Source organism: Epinephelus lanceolatus, chromosome 15 (genome assembly GCF_041903045.1).
Source record: "Epinephelus lanceolatus isolate andai-2023 chromosome 15, ASM4190304v1, whole genome shotgun sequence".
NCBI classification, from domain to species: Eukaryota; Metazoa; Chordata; class Actinopteri; order Perciformes; family Serranidae; genus Epinephelus; species Epinephelus lanceolatus.
This window is the reverse complement of record NC_135748.1, coordinates 8,519,933-8,547,052: the sequence shown is the minus strand read 5'-3', so window position 1 is coordinate 8,547,052 and position 27,120 is coordinate 8,519,933. Positions and strand designations below refer to the sequence as shown.

Sequence of the window (27,120 nt, the reverse complement as noted above, 5' to 3'; positions counted from 1 at the left end):
AAGAAATGAAGGTCAGTCAGTCCGGAAAATTGCAAAAACTTTAAATGTGTCCCCAAGTGGAGTCGCAAAAACCATCAAGCGCTACAACGAAACTGGCACACGAGGACCGACCCAGGAAAGGAAGACCAAGAGTCACCTCTGCTTCTGAGGATAAGTTCATCCGAGTCACCAGCCTCAGAAATCGCAAGTTAACAGCAGCTCAGATCAGAGACCAGATGAATGCCACACAGAGTTCTAGCAGCAGACCCATCTCTAGAACAACTGTTAAGAGGAGACTGCGCGAATCAGGCCTTCATGGTCAAATAGCTGCTAGGAAACCACTGCTAAGGAGAGGCAACAAGCAGAAGAGATTTGTTTGGGCCAAGAAACACAAGGAATGGACATTAGACCAGTGGAAATCTGTGCTTTGGTCTGATGAGTCCAAATTTGAGATCTTTGGTTCCAACCGCCGTGTCTTTGTGAGACGCAGAAAAGGTGAACGGATGGATTCCACATGCCTGGTTCCCACTGTGAAGCATGGAGGAGGAGGTGTGATGGTGTGGGGGTGTTTTGCTGGTGACACTGTTGGGGATTTATTCAAAATTGAAGGCACACTGAACCAGCATGGCTACCACAGCATCCTGCAGCGACATGCCATCCCATCCGGTTTGCGTTTAGTTGGACAATCATTTATTTTTCAACAGGACAATGACCCCAAACACACCTCCAGGCTGTGTAAGGGCTATTTGACCAAGAAGGAGAGTGATGGAGTGCTGCGGCAGATGACCTGGCCTCCACAGTCACCGGACCTGAACCCAATCGAGATGGTTTGGGGTGAGCTGGACCGCAGAGTGAAGGCAAAGGGGCCAACAAGTGCTAAACACCTCTGGGAACTCCTTCAAGACTGTTGGAAAACCATTTCAGGTGACTACCTCTTGAAGCTCATGGAGAGAATGCCAAGAGTGTGCAAAGCAGTAATCAGAGCAAAGGGTGGCTATTTTGAAGAAACTAGAATATAAAACATGTTTTCAGTTATTTCACCTTTTTTTGTTAAGTACATAATTCCACATGTGTTCATTCATAGTTTTGATGCCTTCAGTAAGAATCTACAATGTAAATAGTCATGAAAATAAAGAAAACGCATTGAATGAGAAGGTGTGTCCAAACTTTTGGCCTGTACTGTATGTATGCATATGATTCATAGGTACCACTCATTCTAAAATTGGTTCAGTATTGAGCCGCGAAACGAGCTAAAACGGTAACAGGGGCAAATGTCTCCCGTATAAAAGTGCTTTTTTTCGCCACTGACCGGTTCAGATCGGCAGTGTTATCTCTGTAAATAGCATATTGTAGCGGCCCTGGGGCAGTGGTGAGTGTGAATGAGTGGAGTCAGCTGTCAGTCAATGTTGGAGCAGAAAGGCGGAAGGCATCCCCGCTTGGTAATGTAAATGAGTATGTGTGTGTGAAGTATGTGTTACGCTAGAAGAGTCAGAGGACGGAGTCTTTTACGTGCTACCCTCTGGAGTGTTACCGTTTTTCATTTTCATTACCAAGCGGGGACGCCTTCCGCCTTTCTGCTCCAACACTGACTGACAGCTGACTCCACTCATTCACAGTCACCACTGCCCCAGGGCCGCTACAATATGCTATTTACAGAGATAACACTGCCGATCTGAACCGGTCAGTGGTGAAAAAAAGCACTTTTATACGGGACACATTTGCCCCTGTTACCATTTTAGCTCGTTTCGCGGCTCAATACTGAACCAATTTTAGAACGAGTGGTACCCATGAATCATATGCACACATACACGTGGGGAAATAGAGCCCAGGATGAAAAATACCGAAGTTGTACTTTAAGGTACAACTTAATAACTTAATAACTAATAACATTTCAATCGTTGAGTTATGTAAAATTTCACCCCCATACTGTTAGAAAGTTTTTTTTTCCTAGGCTGTAGAAGGCCTGCCCCGTCCTAGTCTGTCTTACTCTGCCTCTGATTGGCTTACTCTGATATTTTTACTCTAACCAATCTCTCTCTCCTCTTGCTTAACTCTAAACAACCAAAGCATCAAAGGCAACGAGTACTAGTCAGTCAGGGGGAGAGAGCAAGACAAAGTACAGCAGTTCATGCTTTCGCCATCCTAGGGAAATAAAATTGCCTAGAGTTTTCATGAATGGGGAAATTAGGTTAAGAGACCAAAATCATTTTTGTTCCAGGCTGTAAAGATGTTTATTTCGGCTTTGAAGTTTTATCAAAAGGGTCTGTGAAGATTGGGTTACTGGAACTGGAACCAGCCTCAAGTGGCCATTAAAGGAACTGTCACTGATGGTTTGTGGTCTTTTCATTGGACTTCTTGACAATGAAAGATAAAGAATATTGTAAGGCTTATCCTTTAATTCTTTGTGGATTGGACAGACAGCATGTGGACTACAAGACACTAATACTGTTCACAGTGATGATAATGAAACATACATACTTGTGTGGAATCTAAATCCTCTCCTGTCCAGACGACCCACTGTCCCCAATCAGACCACATGTTCATATGTTAGTTATTGTCTTCAGAAACAATGGTATTCATGCTATTGTTCTCTAAACACTGAATGTAGGCTGGGCTAACTGGGGGGGTGATTAGGACTTGGTAGGGGTTTATGGGAAAGTGGGTTACAGAGGAGGAGGCCAGGATGGAGGAGCCATAGGGATTATTACAGGAAAGCCACTCACAGACCGTTGGTAAATCAGTGAGTCAAAGAACCAGTCAGCTGTTACATCAGTCAGTCTATTCTGTCTGACCTTTGAAAAATTAATTATGAGTTGGGCAAAATTTTCAAAAAAACTGCCATTTAATATAGTCATCTTTATTTGGCTGTGATGATTGACTTGTTGACTGGAATTAAACTAGATAGACATTTCTTGAAGAACATTTAGCAAGCTTGTTGCCAATTATCTGCTGTTGAAACATTAGAAAAAGTTGACACACTGAAATAGGCTCAAGTTGGTCAAAATATAGTTACTGTGAGGAGTTGAGTGACATTTAAAATGGACGTGCTGGAAGAACTATCATTTGGAGTTAAAGGGCTGACAGGAGTTACAGTTGTAAAAGTGTAAGTGATAAATTGAGATGGAAGGAAATCATAAAAGAAATCAGTGCCACTTGAAGTGTATATCATGAAAAAAGATGTTAGTCGAAGTTTTGGCTGAAGTGAAAGCACTGAAAGCAATTGGAGTACATTATGTATCATAGTATGTGTAAAACTGGGGAGGTTAAAAGAGTTGAGAGTTTTTCTCTCACTTCAATTTGAATGTAAGTTCAGAGTGAAGTTCAAGTTAAAGTGCACAAAGAAGTATAATTTTGGAAGTGATTAGTTGAGCGGGAAGTGTAGTTGGAAGTTTAATTGATGAAAGAAATTAGAAGATGTCAGTTGTAATCGCTGAAGTTTCAGCATTTCAGTTTGGTGTCAGCTTTTCCAAAAAACTTAAACTATCCCTCATCTTTCATGCATTATAAGTATTATTCAACTTTTCAATGACATCCATATTAGTTCTTTTCATACAAAGATTGCGCAACAGAGCTGCTATGAAGTCCCTTCTTTGTGATGCCTTTGCATTTTTACATAGAACCAAACAACGGTGGGGTCATGCCGCTCCAGGGTTTTATAAACATTAACAATTGCATAACATGGCAATACCAATCATTTTCAGTCTCTGACACATGGCGGCTGATCTCATCCTCAGCTCGGAGGGTAAAGACCTTGTTGCTTTCCAACTTGCAGACATTTTTGGCTGCTGTTCTTCTTCTTTGAATTAGCTGCTAACTGCTATTAGCTACTTTTTAAATCTCCCTCAATGGGTTGCAGGCATAACACATTGTCAAAACATCACATCCATGCCACCCGGGATCCTGTTCTGCTGGCTGTCCCGTTTATTTAGAGGCCCTTTCAGTGGTGTTATGACCTCTGTTTCTGGCTCAGACATCGCTGTCTCCTCATGCTGCGATCGTACCTTTTATCCAGAACCACAAGGTGGCTTAATTGTGCAACAGCTTTTCAACATCCAGCATTCACACAGCATTTTCTTCAGAAATTGCTTTCTCTAGTGTTGTTTATGTTGTACTACTTGTAGAATTAGATTCTGTATCCGTTCCAGATGTGTACATTTCCAAGTCCTGATCCAACCTGGCCAATAACTCCAGAGTGTTGCAGAGTCCAAAAGTCAAAATTTACTAAAATCATTTCCAAAATTCACAACAGGTTTTTAATCTAATGAAATATTCTGCTTCAGTCCATATTTGTGGGTGGAGGCCTTTCACAAACATTTTCACTGCGGTCAAAAATGGCCCTCCTGCTTGCCTCAAACTAAGTATGACACGTAGGGCAGTTTAGCAGGTTACAGCCCAGTTCTTAACTCATTTGAGTGTCCATGAATGTCTGCACCAGACTGTTCAGATTTTGAATAAAATAAAAATGCAGACACTTTAGTTTGAAATGTTCTGATTTATTTTGTTGCCATATCTGTTGTAGGAGAATGTAGCTGTAAGCCTAAAAGTGCAATGAATCACTCATTCAAATTTAGGAATTTGTCCAAGGATTTACACATTTTTTTAGGTTGATGACATCACAAAATAGGATGTCAGACATTTGAAGCTTCATTTGAAAATCTCAGTAGACGCTTTGACATTTGGTACAGCCAAATTAAAGAGGAAGAGAGGAAATCAAGTGCAGTCTCAGTCTGTTATTCTTCAGACCTGTCTCAACATAAACTCTTAGCAGGGGCCAAAATTTGTAGTAATATTGGGATTTCATTTGTACATCTATAATTGACTTGTTAATCAGGGGCTTTGATGGTAAAGACCCTATCTCAGTGCTAGGCCAAGCAAAGTGACAGTCTATTTTCTACCCTCTGTATGTTGAGAATAGTTTCCATTAGGCATCAAACTGACGTCATGACAGCCATAGTAGGTCAGCCAGACAGCGTTACACACCCTCTGTTCACATGCAGATCAGTCTGGCACAGGCTGCAGTGTGTTCATGTGAGTATAAATTTCTCTCCAGCACAATAGTGACCCTGCACTTGGGATGTGTGTGTGAGTCTCTGGGTGTAATAAGATCTTTGTCTTAAGTACCAACAAGTAACGTCAATCTAAGCGCTCCTTTGCTGTGTGTGTGTGTCTCCATAGTGACCCCAGCCCAACCAATCAAAGGCTGAACAAGAATGTGAACAATGATATGTCGCTTCGTCTTCACAACCTGAACGTTCTCACCAGACACATCAGGACGTACTACCAGGTAATTAACACACATGCTGCTGGTGGTGTGCTAGGGCAACATGCATGGCTCAAACTGCAGTACAGCAGACAAGCAGCACTCCACATTGTCTTTTCTTTTCACCCATGCAAAAAAAAATCTTAAAGTGGAATTAACATATTATCTGCTAATCAATAGCTCCATATTCTGCCATTTGTGGATGATGTATTATGTTTGGTTTGATGTATTGTTTGTTTTAATTGAACTGATATTACTGAACTACTGCTCAGTTTGAGTCTCTGTCTTTCTGTTTGGAGGTACAGCCATTACTGTATCCTCAGTTGATTTACTTTGCCTGGGGGCTGCAAGTGTATGTGTGTTCACTGTGTGTTTATCTTGTCTTTCGGCTATTTGATTGTCATGTGTGTGTCTTCTGATCTGTGCATTTCAGCTTGGGTGTTAAGAATAGGAACAGGCCCTGCAGAAACAAACAACACACGTGTGTGTCACTTATGTGCCGTACTGATGATAGTTTCCAACAGTGTAGATCAACTTTGAACTTGCTAGACGATCATTCTGTAGTTTTCTTGCATGGCAACCAATAATCTGCAGCAATCAATACTAGCAGGAAGTTACACAGTATGATGAGATCATTGGGAACAAGTGTCGTGCTCAGTGTGAAGCATTTAGTTACTTTGGTAGAAGATGTTGTTTTTTCTTTTCTTTTTTGTTTGATGTTTGAGTCATTTCAAACCAGTTTTCTTTTTTCAGTTTTCAGTTGGATTTTCTGTAAAACACTAACTGATTCCCAGTGTTTTTGAGTTACACATCACATATTTTTGTTTCCTATAAGTTTGTGGCTTGCTCCCTTTATAAAGGAATGCTTAGATTCACAACAGTTACACTACAGTGAATGCTGATACTGCATGTTTTTACAGTGGGAAAAAGTATCCTCAGAAACTTCCAGCAGCATAATGATAAGCATAATGTCTGAGTCACATTTTGGCCAAACATTTTGCAGCTACAGCTAGGGCAGAGTATCGGTACTCAATACCTGAAATAACTCTGTACCAAGTAGTATCTACACATCTCCAGTCAAATGATACCTGCATTGATCCTTTTTGCGCCTGCGGTCTGATCTCATACTGTACCATTTCCCTGTCAGACCAGCAGACTTTCTGTTACAGCCACCTCCAGAGCTGCTATCATCCCAGTGAACGGTCAGTTCAGTGTCTGTCCATTAAGCACAAACTACACTGCCGCAGCAGCACAGTTAACGTCCAACACTGAGATGTTGAACTGTCCCAACAAACTCACACTGACGACGACTCTGTTGTTAAACCTGTGTGATGCTAACAGTTAGCCCCATCACTGTGTGTATGTGGCTAGGTGTACTCTCACAACTTTCCCTGAAGTGAAGCTCACACCTAGCAGCAGCAGCAGCAGCAGCAGCTTAATTTCTTTTGTAACCAGACGCCATCACCTAAATTCAACAAAAACATCAATGCCTAACAGTGTTGGTGGCTGGCTAGGTTTATCTTTTAAGATGATTAAGAGAGATGTTGCGTGGGTATACCGGGTGACTTTATCCTCATGTGCCATAAAATGAGGGTTGCTCTCTCTTTCTCTTAAAAGAAGATTTGGGGGAAGTGTAACCAAACTGTCAGCCTGTAGTTTCCCCACATCAGCAGATGGAGCACTGAATGGCTTACATGTCTGACTAAAGGCCTGTACGCACTAGGGCATGACGAATAAATGCACAAAAAAACAGAAAAAAACAGCACAAAATGCAAAATACTCAACTGTGAATATTTTGCATCGAAACTATTTGTACCGGCAGCAATGCAAGTTTGTGACAGTTCCAACAGTTGTTTAGTAAAAGGTTAGAAAAAGTAATGGATTCAACACCATGCGGTGATGACGACATTGTCCTCCTGCTCCTCACTGGGTAAAAGAGGAGAACATTTTAGGTACATCCCATTTTACAAGGTAGAGAAGGAGATTTCCACTGTCTAATACAGAAGCTGAAGTACTACAACAGCCAGCTCTGGACATATTTTAGGATGTCATATAATTTGTAATAATAATTCTATAACAATTTGTCATATAATCTAGGGCGCTGAGAAAAACAAACAATCAGCAAGGTCCACCAGTGTCATGACGAAGTGACATGTCATCCATTCTGCACAGCATGATTGGTTAATGCCTTTATTCGTGGTATGAAAGCTCAGAAAAATCAGCATCATTCTGGAGGAAAAATCAAATAGCTTTTTGGCTGTGTAATATTAGCAGACCAAAAAAGAATGAGGGATTTCCTAGATGGCAGCAAAAGTGTATTTAATCCAGAAAGGGTTTCAGTATTAAAGTAGCTTACTACATGCACGCAATACACTCACATCACTGTGTGGGGTTAGAGCTCAGAGGAAGTGTGTATGTGTGTGTCAGCAGGATATGACTGCACCTCAGCCAAATCAACTGCATCTGAGCTCCTTATCTCTGATTTATAAAAAGACACACTGTGTTTGTGCACACACACATGCACCGAAGATTTATGCCTCTAACCAAGGAGCTGTGATTAGCTTTGAGAGAAGGGTCACATTACATCATGTGCCTGGCATCAGCACACATGGCACAAACATAAAGACAGTACACACACACACACACACACACACACACACACACACGACCCAATTGCCAACCAGGGTTCAACATTAACCATGGCTCAATAACCCGTGGCCACAAAAAGTTACTCTGTGTCCACCAAACATCCCTGTTAGTGGCCCCCTGCGGCCACCAAGTTTTATCAGGCCTCTCTTGAGAATGAGACTGTGTGTCTCAATTGTCTGCCTAAGTAAAGGTTAAATAAACTGAAAAAAACATCCACAAACAGCTTGATTCAGTCACACTTTGTACTTCAACATTCTACAAAAACAACAAACAGCACTTGTAGCCAGTGTTTCAGTTTAACAATTGACTGTGTTAAGTGGTGACTCTCAGACAAATGCATTATGGTCACTCGTAGTGATGGCAGCTGTTGGAAACAGAACATGCAGGTGTCCTTGTAAAAGCCTTAAATTTTTCTTTTATCAATTTTACACAACACTCATCTGCGCTAGTATCTACACCAACCATTAATGCTGCTACAAGAAACAACAGAGGCATTTGGTTGAAGTTCAACGGTTAACACTGTCCGTTGTTAAACTGAAACACCTGCTAGCTCCCAATATGTTTGGACAACTGAAGTATGCGTTCATGATGCCTAATCCAACTGTCACTGTGATCTTTACAGAAAAACAAGAGACACAGAAGGTGGACTTTAAAAAAACAAATCTGCATTGAAACAGTTGAAAGTAGGTATTTATGTAAAAAAGATAAAGTGTGAACTAAGAGACTGCAAGAAAATACAAATAAACCAAATGTTTGCAAAGAACTTGAGTCTTCAGTTTAAATAAGTAGTTACAGTATGTATTATAATTCTGTTGATGCCTTGTCATGTAATAACATGTCACAGTCAAGGAAGGCTTTGTTAAGTTGTGTTAAATTGACTTTCCTTTTTACTTTTAACATTTGGGCCATCAGAAATGTACTTTGGTCACCAAATTTAGGGACTTGGTGGCCTGTGGGGCCAGCGCTTAAAAATATTGCCATCTGTCCCTGCCAACACTTGTCTTTTATGAAGACAATTTCATAGCAATCTCTGTAATACGACATGTGGAGTACACAGTATTGTTTTATTACATCTGGCTGCTCTAATTTCTTACCCATCTAAAGTGCATGACTAGGGTTGCAGTGGCATGAGATTTTCACAGTACGATAACCGTCTCAACCGGTACATCGCTGCAACCCTATGTACGACAGTACAATACAACTGTCAGTACACAATCTAGAAGTAATCCAGTTATGGAAAGTAACTGCACACAGCTATCCAAGTGTTACACCACCTATAATCTATCTTTTAAGACAGATCTATCTTTAATAGAATAATCATTAAAGTGTAATACTAATTGTCCTTTCACACTTAAGAGGGTCTTTGCATTTGTGAGTTTACTGGCATGGCACCTTATCTTTAAATGGAAACATGCTTTACCGTTTAAATTTAAAGGATGGATTTAGGGAGTACTGAGTTATGATAAGCTTAGGAAAACTACATACTAATATAAAGCTTTCTAGAAACCTTTGATACAATATGGAAAGCTTTTCTGGATTATATAAACTTAAGCCTAGAGTCTGGAACAACATTTAGTTGTTGGTGTTTTGATATAATTTGATAGTGTGTCCCTGTACACTGTGTGTGTGTGTTATTCATTTTTGAGGAAGTTAATATTGTAAATATCAAGCTGCACATCATAGCACTGTAGGGGATTTTTATCTGTTCATGTATAAATTGAGATAAGTTTGTAGTTGCGCTTGATAGATGTTGGACAGTGTGTTGTCCACTGATACAGACTTACAGACTGATTTATGGAAAACAATTACAATCTAACCTGCTTTCATAATATTAGTCAGAAACATCCCATTTAATCATAATCCTTCAGCCCAACCAAAGCAAAGATGCTCCTTATCAGTGTCAGTGTCTAAGATAATACAGAATACTTCAGCATAACACAGATCACGTGAAGGTCATGCAGATCAGACACAACAAAGACCACATCTGCTGCTAACTGTGTGTGTGTGTGCGCGTGTGTGCATACACTCGGTGAAGTGGGTCATTCTGGGTAGTATGGGGTTAATCTGTCCATGATGGTTAATCTCTAACCCCAGTCAAATACTCTGGCCTTTACACACACTGAGCCACACACGTGCTCATGCACACACCTCATAGTATAACCTCAAGTCAGTAAGTTATGAGCCTCCAATTGGATAAGCTGCAAGAACAAAATACACACACACATATATGTCCAGCTGTTCATAAGGGGTTAGGCGTTGGCTCTCTGCTAATTAGATGATGTCTCAGCAGACACACAGGCTGGTCCACTGACTCCTCCCACTCTCCCTAGTGACAAAAGCATGAAACGTTAGTGTGTGTAAGTGTGAGTGTGAGGAGGGGATGTCTGTCACCTCCTTTCTCTTCTCTCACTATTGTAGAAAACACAGTAACCTGATATCACAGGCTCAGAATACTAAGCTATTTACTGTTTTCAAACTCTATGCTACGTAATTTGTAGTTAAACAACGGTAATAAATCACAATGTATTGCAATATATGTTAAAGCAGTACTCGACATATCGCAAAACATTAAAAATCCCAATAATATTGTATCATGACTTAAGTATCTTGATGTATCCTGGGGCCTTTGGTGATTCCCACCCCTAATATGTGGTGGCAGTGCCGATATTGTGGCGGGTTGCCACAAACGAATGTGTGGGAAACCCTGTGGGATACACATGGCAGTTTCAATAGAATGATAATAAGCAGTGGATACATTTGGTCATATTATTAGTTCAGATGTAGACTTTATTTGTTATTTGACACAAGAGGACAACTCGCAACATGTTAACCAGTGACAACACACTTCATTGACAGTAAAACAGCCAGAGTTCTCATGATGAGGATAGGGTGTAACAGAAACTGAAACAGACAGTGCTACAGTGACAGGACCAAATCACAAAGAAATGAATTGTTGGATAAAAACAGATGCTAGTTTATCCATAGCTTAGTCGGATTACAATTATTTGCAGGCTGTCAGTGACAAGCAATACAAGCAACCTCTTTTATCACAGAATGAAACTTGAATGAGCATGAGGAATTTTTGAGATCGTATTTATTGTAGATCTGACACAAGTAGCTCTATTGTGGGTGTAAAAAGAAGAACATCACAATGCAGACATCACTGCGTCAGTGACTAGCTGATAAGGCAAGCCAGAAAGGACATTGTTGGGTTCCAAACTTTTATTCACTCTTTCTCTTTGACCAAAGGATGTGTGTAATAGTTTGACAGTATCTGAGTGTGACAGCTCCTGCATTTAGAATTGTGAAACTCTGGCTCCTGTGAGAAAGATTTTATTGTTGTGTAGTAACTTAAGCAGAACTCTCTCCTGCTTTCTTTCTCGCCCCCCTCTTCCCCTTTACTTTACTCCTCCTTGGTTACCGTGGGAACTGCAGAACAAAGCCCTGAGCCTACATGGGATGTTTTGAACTCCATATCCTCTGGCCTACTTTGTACACACTCACACACACATACATGTTCACCCTGGCCTGGGTGGATCGTAACATGTGTGTGAATTAGTGTATGTGTATGACTCTGTGTGCGTGCGTGCATGCATGTGTGTGTGTGTGCTGACCCTGGTCAAACTCATCAGCAGTGTTTTATTGCCCCACCTAACTGCCAGCCACTGTCAGGAATGACTGCTGTTTTGTGTGTGTGTGTGTTTGTGTGTGTGTGTTGGAGGGGTGAGGCTGCACCATGATGTTTCTAGAGAGTAGTGTTGCCTTTTTGATTTTGGACTAACTCAAAGACCCCTTCCACTCAAAAAAAAAAGTTTTCTTCTGTTTAGGTCCCCTACAATGTCTGACCTGACTTAACTGACTTGTATCTGTGCAGAGTTTGTCACTGGAGTTTTCACATTCTTCCACTGAAGCGGCCTATGTTTGCACTTTCCTTAAATCTTAGATCCAAATGTACGCTGGGCAAGCTGGATTAAGTACGTCACTAATACGAAAGCATTGCTGTCTTTTATGAGAAACACATACTGACATGGGAACAGTCTATGACACAACACCGAGAAAGAAAGCTGAAACCTCCAGCGCAGAGCGACTTGTCAGTAGAGTTAGCACTGTTGTCGTGAAAAGTTTAGACAGCAAATGTGGTAGAATGTGTAGTATTTGGAAAGAAACGAGACCCTGGAGCTTCCTCTCCCTATCTAGCAAATACCCCATCATAGCAGATGTATTTGTATGTTTCACAACAACTAAAACTGTACCAGCCGCTGCCAGTTTGCACACATGCTAACAAGCTAACAAACAGCATAAACAAATAAGGGATGCTAACTACACTTTCTGAAAGAGTTTGACTCCAGATTTGGTGAGTAACATATTTGTCCTTGATCATATGAGCAGATTTTAATTTTCCATTTTTCCAATTGAAATGGTCATAAATCAATCTGATTATGTCTACTAGTTGCCAATTTTGGTGCACAACAGACAGGTCACCCCAGTCTGGGTCTCATTGAGGCTCAAACATGTATATCTGAGTCTCACCAATGTATCCTCTAACGCTAATGCAATCTTAATGCGCACTGCTCTTGCACTGGTCAGCCTAGCGCTAGTCCCGCATAGCCAGAGCTATCTCCACACTTCATTATAGCGCTATGTCAGTGCAGGAGAAGGCGGAATAGATACAGCAGTGGCAGGCAGCGGTGCTGGGTGGGGCAGAGGCCAGATTCAGAATTTCTCAATGAGAGTGAGGAAGGGTAGATCTGCTTCCTGCACCTTTGGAGATTTTTTTTCTTACTTTTTATGGTGGAAAACCATGTTCCTCAAAATATTACTTAAAGCAGAGTAATTTTACAGTCTTTGAAACAGGGACCTTAATGTACCCTGTGTGAGAGTGTGTTTATGTGGTCAGCTCCAGACCTTTTTACTGGAGGGGAACAAGTGGGGGCTCAGAGACAGAGTGCTAACGTTCCCTTTGTCAACAAAGAAGAAAGGAAAGAAGAGGAGTTACTATGGAGGAAGGAATGAGCCTTCACTTGTTTCTGTCATCTGGTCTTTGCAAACTCCAACTCTGTCCGCCCTCTAAACAGTTTGTTGTTCACCAGCAGAACTGTACACTGTAACTCCATGATTCTCTAGCAACTGTCTATATCAGCATGTAAAGCAAATGCTGCCAGCTGTGTTCCCCTACATATCCGGCAAACTTTTGGAATACTGTTTACGTCAACTGAGCTGAAAAGCAAATTAACTAGTTTCTGAATATACATTAAAAAAAAACATGAATAAACTAGTCTTTTAAGAGCAAATTAGTGCAAGTTTTTGTTTTTCAGACAGTGGGACATCATGTAACATATTACAGGAGAGTCTTGTCCAGTGCTACTTGTAATCTATTGTGCAGTGACATTAAGCCTAAATGTTACTATTTTGACTGCTGCCAAGGATTTAATATTTTTGGTCCCTTTTGTCCTCCAGTCAATAGAATATCTTAAGACCTACATGGAAGATTTCACTTAAATTAGATGGAACATAAGGCCATGGTTATGAAATAGAGGACTAGTTTTTGTTGCAGCCTTGCAGATTAGGCCACTGAGGGACTATTTATAGGACCATTTGTAGAATAGGTTATGTTTTTCCTCATAACTCATAAACTGTCAGGCAGAGACGCATACTTTTTTGTTGTGTCCAGATTTGGTGAGGAACATATTTGTCCTTGATCTTATGAATAGGTTTTTTTCCCAATGGAAATGGTCATAAATTGGACACAACTACAATATTCTCTGAAAATTCAGCATTTTTTTCATTTGTTTTTCAGCATCAATGGACCAGAGCCTCTCAGGAGGTGACGAATGGGTTTTGATTTGGATTTTAAAGTGGTGAGAAAGTTGTGAAACACAGAAGCTGGTAGCTTAAAGTCAGATCTGGGGTTAGCTGCCACCATTTTATTGATCTGGGATTAGAAATGTGAGCCCAGTGTGTTAGTGGGCCATGGATTTAGGCCTTGTGTGTATGCGTGCATCTAAATGGGTCATGTAGCAGGCTGTATTGATCCCTTGTCAGTTTTAAGTGTGAGATCCTGCTGGTGATGTTGCTGCAGGAGAATAACTATAGATCAGAGCTATTACCACACACACGCTCACACAGTCCACACACACATGTAAAGTCAAACAGAGTGCGTTTTGAACAGACACCGACTCTACCTTTTTCACACAGTTTTAGTATTTAAATAAAACATAAACCATTAATATACGTTACATTTCTATACAACATAGGTCCGGGTGGTATTAGAGGGTGTAAGTCTATCTGTCTCATTTATAATAAACAGCCAGCTAGTTAGCGCTGACCTTAGTCTTAGCATTAATGCCATAATCTTTTTTCCGAAAGGAAACACCGACTTAACAAATCACAGAGCCTGAAACCACTAGAATTACTCTCTCTTTCCTCCTGGTATCAAATCTTCATGCTACGATTATTGTGGACAGAGACACAATCATCAAACCATCCTAAAGTACTACTATTAGTCCTTAAATATAGTATAGTTACTTAACATCATGATTGCTGTGGAGTTATCCAAACCTAATAGACTAAACAGGGAACTGTATATTACAGCTTTGCTGGAATCTGCTATATCAGATCTACTAAAACGCCATCAACAAAGCTGCCTTTAAGTTTTTTTTTTTTAACTTAAAGGCATATATTCTTGACAGGTCAGAAGCCGCTTATTCACTGGGGTTACCTGGAGGGAGACTGGAGGGTGGCCACCATGTTTCCGAAGTAAAAACCTTTTTAGGAATATATAGGAATTGTGCAAATTTGCAGGAAAGCTCAATCAGTCTTTTTTCAGCATTGGCAGTATAAAAACAAAATCGGGGAGTGCGGTAAAATGCCGCCTACCTAATTTTGTTTATACAGAATGCACCTTTTTCGGGGCAATGGGGGGCGTGAGCAAGTTACAAAACTGTTGCGGAAGGCCGCCTTGGTCTGTTTAAACTAAAAGGGTTCCGCCAATATGACTACCCTACGAGGCGGAAAATTGGGCACCTCGGATCAACTCGCTAATCCGGCTCTGTGTGTCTAAACGCTCGCAGCTTGCTGGCAAAGCGTCTCAACATTCGCGGAAAATCTGGCAGTGTAAAAGGGGCTTAAGACACTTTCCGCCATCAGGACGACTTTAACACCGGATATCACTGGTAAAGCCGTCCCTGTGTGTGATGCTGTCTAGCTCCCACTAGACCCGGGTGGCGCACAGTGCAGAGCAGCCGAGGGTAATGTTAGCTAACCAGTGGAGAGTGGAGGGTGGGCAGGGGGCACTATGTTTGTGCATGTTAACGCTGCTAGCCGGCTGTCTATCAGCAAAGCCAACAGAAAACAGAATAAAAAGGCAAAACATTTACATCACAAAACACTGACATTTCCTCACCTGTAAATGGAAAGTGCTTTAAAATGCAGCGCAAAAGCTTAATGAGTTGATGAAGTCATGTCATTATGCATTTGTTTCCAGTTAATATGTGTCGGACTACCAAAAGCAAAATTTACTAAAGCTGACATCCTTACTTCAAATGCAACACAGTGTCTGTTCCTCCTTGACTCTATGCACTCATTCATGCTTTGACACATGTTCTGATTTCTTTTGAGTGTTTATAGTTGTGAGAGGACGAGAACATCCCCCACACTGTCAACTCCTTGAACTTGTACTCAATTTATTTATGAATTTTCAATTCTTTGAGGTCAGACAAAGCACAGCTGAGCCTAAGCAGGTAATGTTGTATTTAGTGTATCTTAAGTTCCGCCAAGTCTAAAAATGGCCTAAAATGAATAAACCCTTTGATTCTTTAAATAACAGCATGGCTTTTCCTCTGGTATCACCAGTGTGTTATTCGGGCCACACATTAGATTTTGTCCCATTAGTGTTAAGAATCTAAAAAGAGCAAAGCTGTATTTCTGTTTTTCATTCAATTTTGTTTTCTGGTTCAGAAAGTATTTTATAAGCCAACCAAAAGTATCAGTCAGTCAGGGATGGACTGGAAAACCAAACACATCTCATGCAAAATCCAGTCTTACTTGTTTTTTAGAGTATATTTAGTGTAATGGTTGTCGGTGACTTAATCTGCAGTGCTCCGTGAAACAAACAAAAACTTGTTGGCAAAGCTTCCAGACTGACAGTGTGTTTTAACTGAATTCCTGCTGTGACTTAAAGACATCTGGTAGCCAGCTTACATGTTTTATTCACACGGTGCGGTGCGGTGTGTGTGTGTGTGTGTGTGTGTGTGTGTGTGTGTGTGTGTGTGTGTGTGTGTGTAAAACAGAGAGAGACTGGTTGGGTCTCTCATTACCTCCCAGTGAATAGGCAAGTGTAACAGTATCTGTGGGTATAGCTGTACCTCTACGCTCCCTACCTGTCCCTGCAGCTCAGCTGTAACAGTGGAGTAAGCTGATAGTGCATTTAATTGCCTGGTTAGCAGATGACACTCTACTCCTAAGCCCTATATCTCATCAAATTGTGTTGACAGTGGTCAAATGTACACTTGCACATTAAAGTTATAGTTCACCCCCAAATCACAAATACATATTTTTCCTCCTACCTGTAGTGCTGTTTATCAATTTAGATTGTTTTAATATGAGTTGCAGAGTGTTGGAGATATTGGACGTATAGATGCTTGCCTTTTCTTCAATATAATGTAACTAGATGGCACTCGGCTTGTGGTGCTTAACGTGCTAAACAAATACAAAGTCAACAGTAATGTCTCTTTATAGAAATCATGATGGGGTCACTCAAGATAAAACACAGACCTTGAGTGAGCAGTTTCATGTAGGAACTATTTTCTTGCTACTGAACTACACTTACCAACCATATGTTCACACAGGAGGAAGCATGCATCTACTGCTAGCTCACCTAGCGTCCACGAGTAGATGCATTGTTCCATCTGCGCAGTCATACAGTTGGCAGGTGTACTTGGGTAGAAAGAAAGTAGTTCCTACATGAAACTGTTAGTACTGAAAAATAGTACTACAGTTAAGAGGAAAAATATGTATGTTTGATCTTTGGGTGAACTGTACCTTTAAGAAATGTGTATGTACCATGGAAACCACACTAACACACATGTGAATTTTGATATCTTTTCCTATTGTGTGAGACTGTTTGCAGGTGCGTGCTGTGTGCTTTGGAGTGCATTATTCCAACCAGCCCTTCCTTGCTGACAGTCATTTCCCTCATCTTAACACACACACACACACACACACACACACACACACACACATTTCCCTTCTCCTTAGCCAGAGGTTATACGCATGTCTCCTCCCATGTGTCCTTTCTCTAAACCTAATGTCTTCCTATGTGACCTTATTCCCCTGTCATGTTTCCTCATCTCCAAACAGCTTGCTTTGGCAGTCAAATGACATGTTTTGATGAAGACACTGCACCTCTGCCTCCCCCTGTCACTGGTTTCTATGATTGTATTTAATCACAGTTTTTTTTAGATAGCTAACATACACTGGTCAAAACTGAAATCACAAAACTCTTCAAAACTCTTCTCCCAGTTATTTGGCCGATAAATAGCCATATGCAAAGAAAGAGAAACAAATACAAGGAAATAATAATTTAAGGAAAGGACATGACATCAGTGACAACATTTGAATTTAGGAGCCAGAGTTTGGTGCCACTTCAAAAGTGAATAGGGTGGGCATGGCAAAACACAGCGTAACACTTCATATCTTTGTTGTTTCAACTTTAAATGAAAAGTCTTTCCATCAGATTAAAAATCACATTATGTGATGTTGACTGACCTTTTTTTTATCTAAATGTGGGTGTTTGTTGTCCTTGTTATTGGTCTCCAAACAGATTACAGATCTGACTCAAGCCCCTGCTTGGTCCAGGATAGCTAACATTACATCATGATACATGACCAAACAGGGCAAGGTCTGACTTGTTATTCTGAGCAGACTGCACTCAGATCAGTTCTTATTGGCTCTGATTAAGACCTCCTGAATATAATTAAATATCATTCACAGTTTGAAGTTTTGTTAGTTATTGAAAATCAAAAACATGTACCAGCTAATAGTGTCAGCTATTTTGGACCTAACAGGGGCTTGAGATGCAGCTGCTGGGCAGAGCCATGACCTGCTTGTAGACCAATAACAAGTAAAACAAACACACCCGTTAAGATAAAAAAAACCCACACCAGTCAACACGACGTAATGTGTGTTTTTTATTTTGGTGGAAGAACTTTTCAGTCAGAGGTGAAACAACACAGATATGATTGGTAACAGTGTGATTTGCCACACCCACTTTGTTGACTCCAGTAGAAGAGGCACCAAAGTTTAGCACCAATACAAAATTTGAACTCTGTAACTGGCATTTGTTACATATACTTCACTACATTCAATTAAGTGAAAAGATATTATATGTATTCTATAATGAAATACTGATTTATGAAAAAAAAAAAACATTCAAACTTCAAAGGTAACGTTCATCATTTATGTAATGCTTCTCATTGTTAATGTTTTTTAGGTCGGTGTGTTATGTATGACAATGTATGTTCTCTGAGGGAGAATTGTTGCTAGTGTTATGGTGGAACAAGCTTATTTTGAGATATGTATCAAGTGTTTTGGTGGTTTGAGTGAGTTCTGAAGGTGAGATTAACTGTTTGGCAGAAATTGTTATTGTTAACAATAATTATTGTTATTGTTGTTATTACAGACTGTATGAAGAGTTTTTAGAAAGTAGCGATGAAAAAAACTGTAATTAGAGTTGATAAGAAGATATTAAAAGTGTTTTTGTTTGTCTCGAATTTTCTCTGCCTGTCTGGACAACCAGGTGTGCTGTAGGAGACAGTAGAGGATATGCTGGAATGGAAAGCATTCCCTCCTAGTGGGCTGTTTCTTTCCTGACTCACACGCACACACATACACAGTCTCTTTATCGACAGCAGGGTGTTTCCTGTTGGCTGCTCGCCTATGCACACATACACACACACACACAAACATGTAGGTGCATAAGTCTGGGTCAGTTGGTGGTGGACTTTGATTCATTTCTACAAAATGTGCAGCTCTGCTCCCACACACACAGTTTATGTCAGCATACAGCACAGTAAAGAAGCTGCTGTTAGAGGAGCAACTACTAGTTAACATACTCAACATTACATATATATATGTCTTCTTATGTGCTCATTAGTTTGCTGGGGATGATTTGACACTGTGCTGTCCACATGTCACTTATCAGGCAAACAGTTGGGAACGTCCTGTGAATGATCTACCGTCCTTCAAGTTGATGCTTAAAATAATATAGAAATTGTGATATACAAATATCCGGGACACTTTTTAGTCCTGATTTCATATAATATTTACCTTTTTGTAAAACAAAAACAAAAACTGACCAGTACTATTTGTGATTTTAGTTTATCACTGATGTTTAGGCATATACATTTGCCTACAAGCTGCATGAACATCGCAATACAGAAATACCAGTGACAAAGTGGCTCAGAAATTGTTGGATTTTTCTCATTCTCAAATATAGATTTCAGATTTTCAGAGCCAAAAATCTAGTGTCATTCAGGCCACTGGAGAACCCACCTCCATGCTTTTGTTGCCCCCTTTTGGTTTCTAATGGACAGTTTTTAGTGCTTGTCAGTAACACAGCCTTTTGCACAGTTATCATTATGACCATAAAACTGAAAAGGTATTTGATCTTTTTCTCTCTATACCCCACTCCTCCCCACCAACCCCATCTTCTCTGCTACAGGAGAGCTTACAGCAGTTGATAGTCATGCCCCTTCCTAACATCCTCTGCATCGCCAAGGATCCGCTGTCAGGTAACACACACTCCCACACATCCTACACCCTGTCACTCATCAAGTCCTACATATTTGCACGGCCTCCTTGTGTGTGCTTTCATAGAAATGTATTTACACACATGTATCTGCCTGGGGCACATGATTGGGTGATTAGATCCTTTATTGATTTTTGTTCAGTTCTGAATTTAATAATGTAGTGATTGATGAATATTGATAAAGACTATTTATGATGATATTTTTAATTGATCTCACTGCATGTACTTTATATACTCATCTGAGGGCTGCATGACTGTGGTCAATGTGATAATCATGATTATTTTGATCAATACCGCAATCACAATTATTTATCGTGATTATTCATTGTTTTTAGAGACAACTATTTTTATTGCACCTTCACTTTTAAATTAACAGAGTACTGCTGTCACTTCTGTGTTGTGCTGCATTCCTTCTAATGTACAAAGTATCAAAATAACACACTCCTAAAAGCAGATTAGCCAAAATAAAATTAGACATTAGACAAAACCTTTCACCCAAAATCAAATCAACAGTGCACTATTTTTACTTTTGTGTCATGCTATATTCCTGATAATTAACAAATCTTTGCATCAAAATAAAACTTGTGCCTGAGTATAGTTTAACTAAAATAAATAGGCCATTACAGTATACAGCTGAATGAAAGTATTAGTTGGGTGCATATTTTTGGCCAAATAGCATGCGATTGCATTGATTATTTCAGTCTGTCTTTGGAAGTGGATGGATATATGTCCACCACTTTTTTTCCAGTTATGGTATCATGACAGTGCAGTATAGTAACAGTACAGTGGGACTGTTATGGATGTATGTGTTGATGACGGTCAAGGACAGGGATTCAGTGAGGTAACGTTAGCATTGTTGTTCTTCGTGACCTTCATGCATTCATCATCCTGCTTATTGTGCAGCTTTTCAGGTGGTTAGTTGTGTTGCTTTGCTGTGCAGACACAAGTCTCATGTACTCTTCGCACATGATCTGTTCTCTCCTAAATCCCAAAAAGTCCAAACGTTGAATGGTGGTGGTTGATGAAAGGATAATTTTTGTTTTGCCTGTCTGCAGTTGCAACTTTCAGTAAAAGTTTTTCAGAGGCTGCTGCTGCAGGGTGCACTGCATGCACAGCAGCATGACAGCTCTTCAAAAGTGGAGGCTGGCTATTAGTTTAGGGAGCACTTGATTTTATATGCAGTTTTCTATGAGTGGAGCATGCATTTTATAAGTCTGTATCGCAGCTGATTATTAAATTGTGGGAAGCCAAAATCGTGGACATTAATATTCGATTTATTGCAGCCCTAACTCATCTGCAAAGCATATATTTTAACATCAGTGAGGTTTTCCTGTTTAAATAAAGGTGAACAGAAGAAATGTGTGATACAGGCTGTTGGCAGCAACAGAAACATGATAATCTGAGTGAGCAATCTGCTCTGTTAAACGATGCAAACTAAGGTGCAAGGTAGTTGTAGGTAATTATATGTGTTTTGGGGCGTAACATGAATTCAACGAATCAGTGTTCTCTCCTCTTGTCTTTAAAAGCCAGGTCAGTAGTAGTAGTGCACAGATCCTGTTGATATTGACTGCATCTTTGCTGAGTTCCAAACTGTGCTGTTGTAGGGCTGGGCGATATAACGACTATGCACAATATATCGATATAATTTCAAGCAAGATATAGATGTAGACAATACCGTTTATATCGATATAAGGTCAACTTGCGTTAGGTAACGGATGCCAGTGTGCATCTCTGCTCTGTCACACTCCCTGCACAGCTCCTCTCCACTCACTCACAAGTTCTCCAGCAACACTCAGAGACACATAGAGCTGCTTTTGTGTTTAATCTGTCTGTTGGTGAGTCTACAGTGTCACATCGGTCTATATGTTGCACATGCTACGCAGTCTGTGAGATGAATGTAATGACCACAGTAGCACACATGCAATACAGCGCTGTGCTGCATGTGTGGGCGACAGAGCTGCTTGATTGTGTCAGGTGAGCGTTTGTTTGCTAGTTTGTATGTGAGTTGGATTATAGCGCATCGCTGTTCTTCTTGGTAGCTGTAGTCTAATGTGTAACATTGAGACAGTGACTGGATGCAGGCAACAGGTGGGTTTTAAAAAAAATGCAGCCATCAACAGACATTTCATATACAAGTCCTACATAACACGGACAGTGTCCCTCGCCCCTTCGGCCTCTCTGTTGATGCTATGTACATAAATAAGAATAATAGCCTAAAGAAATAAGAATATTTAAATCATTTTCCACCACTAGTTTCATTTGACAGGCCATGGAAAACAACTTTTCAACTCCCCCTACAAAGGTTTTGAATTGTTTCAAACTACAATGGATTTAGGCCAACTGGATTACAAACTCCTGTTAAAGTGAACGTACAGCCCTGTTATTTATTGTATATCATTTTTTATTTACTCATTGTGCAGCTGTATATTTTCAAACAGGGAAAACAAATCCCTGTCTTTGCATTTATTTTGATCACGGTCTGTTTTAATAAACAAATGTGGCTTTGACTTGCAAATGAACATGTCGCCCATTTCGTAGAAAATACAGTGATAAATTTTTGTCCATATCACCCAGCCCTACGCTGTTGGTGTTATATTGAATAACAACAGAGTGTGTGTAGTGAGCAGTGTGAGCTTGGCTGTAGCATAGTAAACTGTAACACTGCCTGAGGTGAAGAACAGCATTCAGAGACATGCTGTGTGACTTTTACTTAACTTTTCTCTTAAAGTGACCTTTGATATGTATGATAGTTGCTTTGATTTGGAGTACTTTGTGCTCTGTACTCTTCTCCACAATGTATTTAATGTTAGTGTGTATTCTGACATCCAGTGTGTCTCTGTGTTGTTGTTTTTTCAGCAAAGAGCATGGAGGAGCTGAAAAGACTTTTGTTGCTGATATTAGGCTGTGCTGTCCAGGTAACAACACACACACTCCCAAACGCCCAAACAGAGCAGCTCTACTGTACCACCCAGTCTCAGCAGGAAGTGTATTTGTCTGTTTAGTTTTGCATGTCTGAGCACAGCTGTTCATTGTGCCTGCTGATAAGCTGCAGGGTGGGACTGCAGGATCCAAATGCACGTGGAGTTACATCAGTGCTTTGTATACAGTAATAACCATTATGGTTCTATATAATAAACATGTTAGGTATTAGTCAGCACAGTTTGAAGGTTTAAGAGCCTTGCTTGAGGGCACTGTAATTATACAGATGTTTTTGTACACATGAGTAAATATTTGTATAAGTTATTAAGTGAACAAGTTTGGAAGTGTAAAGAATCTGTTTTAAGATCTATTCTTTTCAAATTCATTCAATTTAAGAATCAGCCAGATATGGCGAGGAAAGAGTTAATTGGGTTACCTGTGATTAAAGAGGAGGGGCTATTCATGTGGGAAGTGGGGGCGCAGGTGCTTTCTCTGTCTGTGTGTTTGTTTGTTCAGCTCTTTGTTGTCTCTCGTTTCCACCTCTCCCCGTGGCTCTGAACCCCACAGCTGTTTTTTTTCATTAGCCTTTTTCTCAGTTTCTTATTTTTGCATGTGGCTGTTTTGTTTCTCCCTTCATCACTCCCTTCTTCCTAATTTCCCTCCCTTCCTTTCAGCCTTCCCTCCTTTTGTGTCCCTCCCTACCTATACTGGTTCTACTGGTTCCAGGAAAAGGCCCAGGAGGGAGCGATGAATGGAGAGACAGAGGGAGGGAGGGAGGGAGGGAGGGAGGGAGGGGTGGATAAAGCCACATGAAAAACACTCTTCCAACCAGCAGGGGTCAAATAAACATTTGCCAAAAAAAACTTGCATTCTTCATCATACTACATTTCCCATGGTTCTGTTCTGCTTGACACCAGTGTAACAGCAGCATTGGCCCTTCTTACACAGAGATTGTTAGGGCCGCTACAGAGTCTCGTCTTTATGCCGCCTTTGCATTTTTTCACAGAACCAAACCGTGGGGACATCACGCCACCTCAGTGTGTGATTTAGATAGCGCCAGCCCCTAGTGTGACATATGAAATACACATCAGCAGCGCTTTATAAACAATAACAATGGTATTAAAATGGCAATAACAATTATTGATCTCATCCTCTGCTCTGAGGTTAAGGTGCTCCTGAACCTCCTTGCTTTCCCAGTTTCCAGACATTTTCGGCTGCTGTTTTTCCGTCTTCGAGTTAGCTAGTAACTGCTTCTAGCTGCTTTTTGAATGTTTCACTTTGGGTCGCACCCACAGTATCATGTCACAACTGCCCCGCTGATGATCCCGTCCTGCCAGCTGTCCCTTTTACACAGTCATTATTTCCATACTGTTACAACTTTCCTGCCAGCTTAAAGGCAAGACATCTCTGTCCCCCTACTCTGGGATTGTGTCTTTTACACAGAACACAGAGGCAGCCTTGAAACAGGGGGTGTAAAGGGGCTATGGAGAAACATTAACAACCACAATTTTATTCAAATTTTTTTGTGTATGTGTGTGTGTGTGTGTGTCTCAGTGTGAGCGTAAAGAGGAGATGATAGAGAAGATCAAGCTGCTGGACATTGAGACCCAAGCTGCCATCGTCTCTCACATTCAGGAGGTCAGTAGAGCACAGTTCTATGATTGGAACATGACAGTGATAAACGTAGATCACAAGTTCAGAAATTTGTCGTGGTGTTCTCCGAACCTAACTGAAATCATTGCTAAACATGAATCATGATGACTAGCAGAAAATTGAACAGCTATAGTCTCAACTCAAGGTCCACATGACTTCCTCTGGGGCTTTTGACCACATTTCAGTCTTCATTACTATATGAAGTTGGCTCAGTTGTCAATATTTGACATAAATACCCACAATACTTGTAAGTAGTCACATGATAAGAGGTGGTTATGTATTGGGGAGACCTGTGTATCTGTTCAGAGATGGTCTGTGGTGTCCCCTTTTTAGCTTTTTCTAAACATTTACTGACGAAGGGGGCAGGAGCATAAAACTGTAGAATCATGACTCAAACTTTGTGTATACACAATACCGAAGTATGCATATGCATTTTTTTTTCATCAGAAATATGAAGCATTGTGCACGCATGTATCTGTTTTATAAATCTCAGTCATTGTGGAGCTGTGCACACTTGCACAAGCCTTATTTCTACTCCATCAGGGAGCTGTAAGTGATGTAGACACACCCTTTAATCATCTTGTCCATATCAATACTTGTGCCTGCTCCACTTATGTTAAAGGAATGGTTCAGATGTTTTGGAGTGGGGTTTTAGGAGGTATTTATCCATAATCAGTGTTACCCATAGCACTGCCTGCTTGGAGAAGCAGGCAGGAGCACTGCCACGGAAGCTAGGCAGTGTACTGCTGTGGACGAGGGCAGCAGCAAAACAAATGTTAGCCACCTAAAAACATCAGTATTGGTTCAAGTGTATGCTATATTTGAATTATTTTTGCCACTTTACCTTGCTGTCAGACAGCAGTTTCCAACGAGGAACTGAAGTTGTTATTTCACTCTTTTCAAAGCCAGAGTACATTCTAGTGTTGTCACGGTACCAAAATTGGGACCCACGGTACGATACCAGTGAAAGTATCATGGTTCTGGGTAGTATCACGATACCACAGCAAAAATTAGGCAGATGTGCCTTGTGTCATTTATTAATAGATAAATCACTTTTCTATAATACATCAATGATATTTCAATGGAATAAATTACTTATTGACTTATTCATACTTCAAAAACAGCATCAATAAGTGATTAACATAGGGGGGATCAAAATAAAATAAATAAATAAAATAAAAATCAACCAGCCACCCTCCTCCCCTGACAAGTAAAGAACAGTCCCTAAAGTGCAGTGAGGTTTGTGGACCGTTACCTGCCACAAAGAGAGAAATGTGAACGGCTCGTTTCTCCTCTGACACGTCACATACCTGTGTGCCGCCACGGTTCGGCTGTTCAGGTATTTCTGGGCAGTTATAACACCAACAAAGACTTATTGGACCTGGAGCCGGGCTTCTCGGTCGCCGGTAAGCCGTTATCTTGCGCCGCGGAGCACTATGGCTGCCGTATTTGACAGGAATATGTATTCCTGTCTGTGTCTGTGACCCCCGTTCAACCCACAACTGGCAGGATTTGCCTTTCGTTTCTGCTGCTGGTTGAAATCTGTACTCGCACAGCATGCTCCTGAATGATTTCTTTTGCTCGCACAAAACTATTTTTAGTCGCAAATGCGAGTAAAGTGCTCACACCGTAGTGCTCTGGAAAACAAATCACTGTAGCATATATCAACAAATCTAGCCTACACTGCACTACCACTGAAGCAGCATATTGAGTGCCAGGTGGCCAGCGTGCGCCGTTATTGAACAGTGCATGGACACTCACTCTCTTGTGATTGGACTTTGAACTTATCCCACAGTAGTGGTTCCGTGAGGTACCGTAGTACTATGGTACTCCAACATTATGGTATCATATGTACCGTGGTGTTTTAGTACCGCGGTCTACCGTTGGTACCAGTATACCGTGCAACACTAGTACATTCACAAAAACAGTAATTTTATCTCGCAGAACACAGAAGGTCTGCCACTGCCTTGATCGGTTTGTTTGTGTCACTGTGTGAGTGTAGTGTTTTAAAGGGTTACTTTCGATTCACTAAAGTCACACGACAACACATACAAACAAACTGATGGAGGCAGCGCCAGCAGCGCCTGTGCTCAGCAAGCTAAAATTTCTGTTCTGGTCTGTGGAGTCTGGTAGCTTTGAAGAGAGAAACTTGGACTCATGGAAATTGTGACAAGCATTTTAACTATTTTTTTGACATTTTATGGACTAAATAATTAATAATAATCAATTATTTAAGAAAATAGAGAGATTAAATGAAAATTAAAATAATTGTTAGCTGTTGCCCTAAAATGGTGAGCATTGTATTATCTCCATGCAGCATGAAACATGTCCAACATCAGCTGACATCACAGAACAACAACTGCTAGATCAGCAGAAATCAATTTAAAGACTCATTTGTCATTCATTTTATCAATGTGATGTTCGTTATATAGCTCTGTTCTATTTTCAGACAGTTTGCTCAGTTACTTTATATATCCATATCAGGTCGGCCCTTTACTTCTGAGACAGGCTGTTATTTGTTTGATTACTTGTATGATGAGGTCATGCTAATGATGTTACCATGCTAGTTAACCTCTCCAGCCCAAGGGACACTTTGGAGAGTGTGTCATTACTTGCTGTGTGGACAAGCATTGTTCAGGTTGTTTTAAAGTCCTGTTGAAATCCTGAGGTTGAAGAGGGAAGCCAAATTATAGCAGTAAGAAGTGTGAAAAATTGTCAAGTTTTATATAAAAATTCTTAACAGTAGATATAATAAAGCACTAGAATGAGCGCTCAATGTTTTTATGTGCGAGGAGGAAGCCACTTTACACTGTACTACTGTATCCAGCTTAACTTATGCTGCATTTTGTAACAT

The 27,120-nt window shown here is 40.5% G+C and overlaps 1 protein-coding gene across 4 annotated transcripts in view; it reads left to right on the top strand.

The window, feature by feature from the left end:
- ccdc88c (coiled-coil and HOOK domain protein 88C) overlaps positions 1–27,120 on the top strand; it is a 74,277-nt gene that overhangs the window by 4,884 nt on the left and 42,273 nt on the right. For all 4 annotated transcript variants that reach the window (XR_004502532.2, XM_078174877.1, XM_033642530.2 and 1 more), the window contains exons 3-6: positions 5,155–5,263; positions 19,608–19,677; positions 22,551–22,609; positions 24,168–24,251. Coding sequence is in view for 3 of the 4 variants with exons in the window: in XM_078174877.1 (XP_078031003.1) it covers positions 5,155–5,263; positions 19,608–19,677; positions 22,551–22,609; positions 24,168–24,251 (322 nt within the window). In the remaining variant the exon portion in view is untranslated. The remainder of the gene's footprint in view (positions 1–5,154; positions 5,264–19,607; positions 19,678–22,550; positions 22,610–24,167; positions 24,252–27,120) is intronic.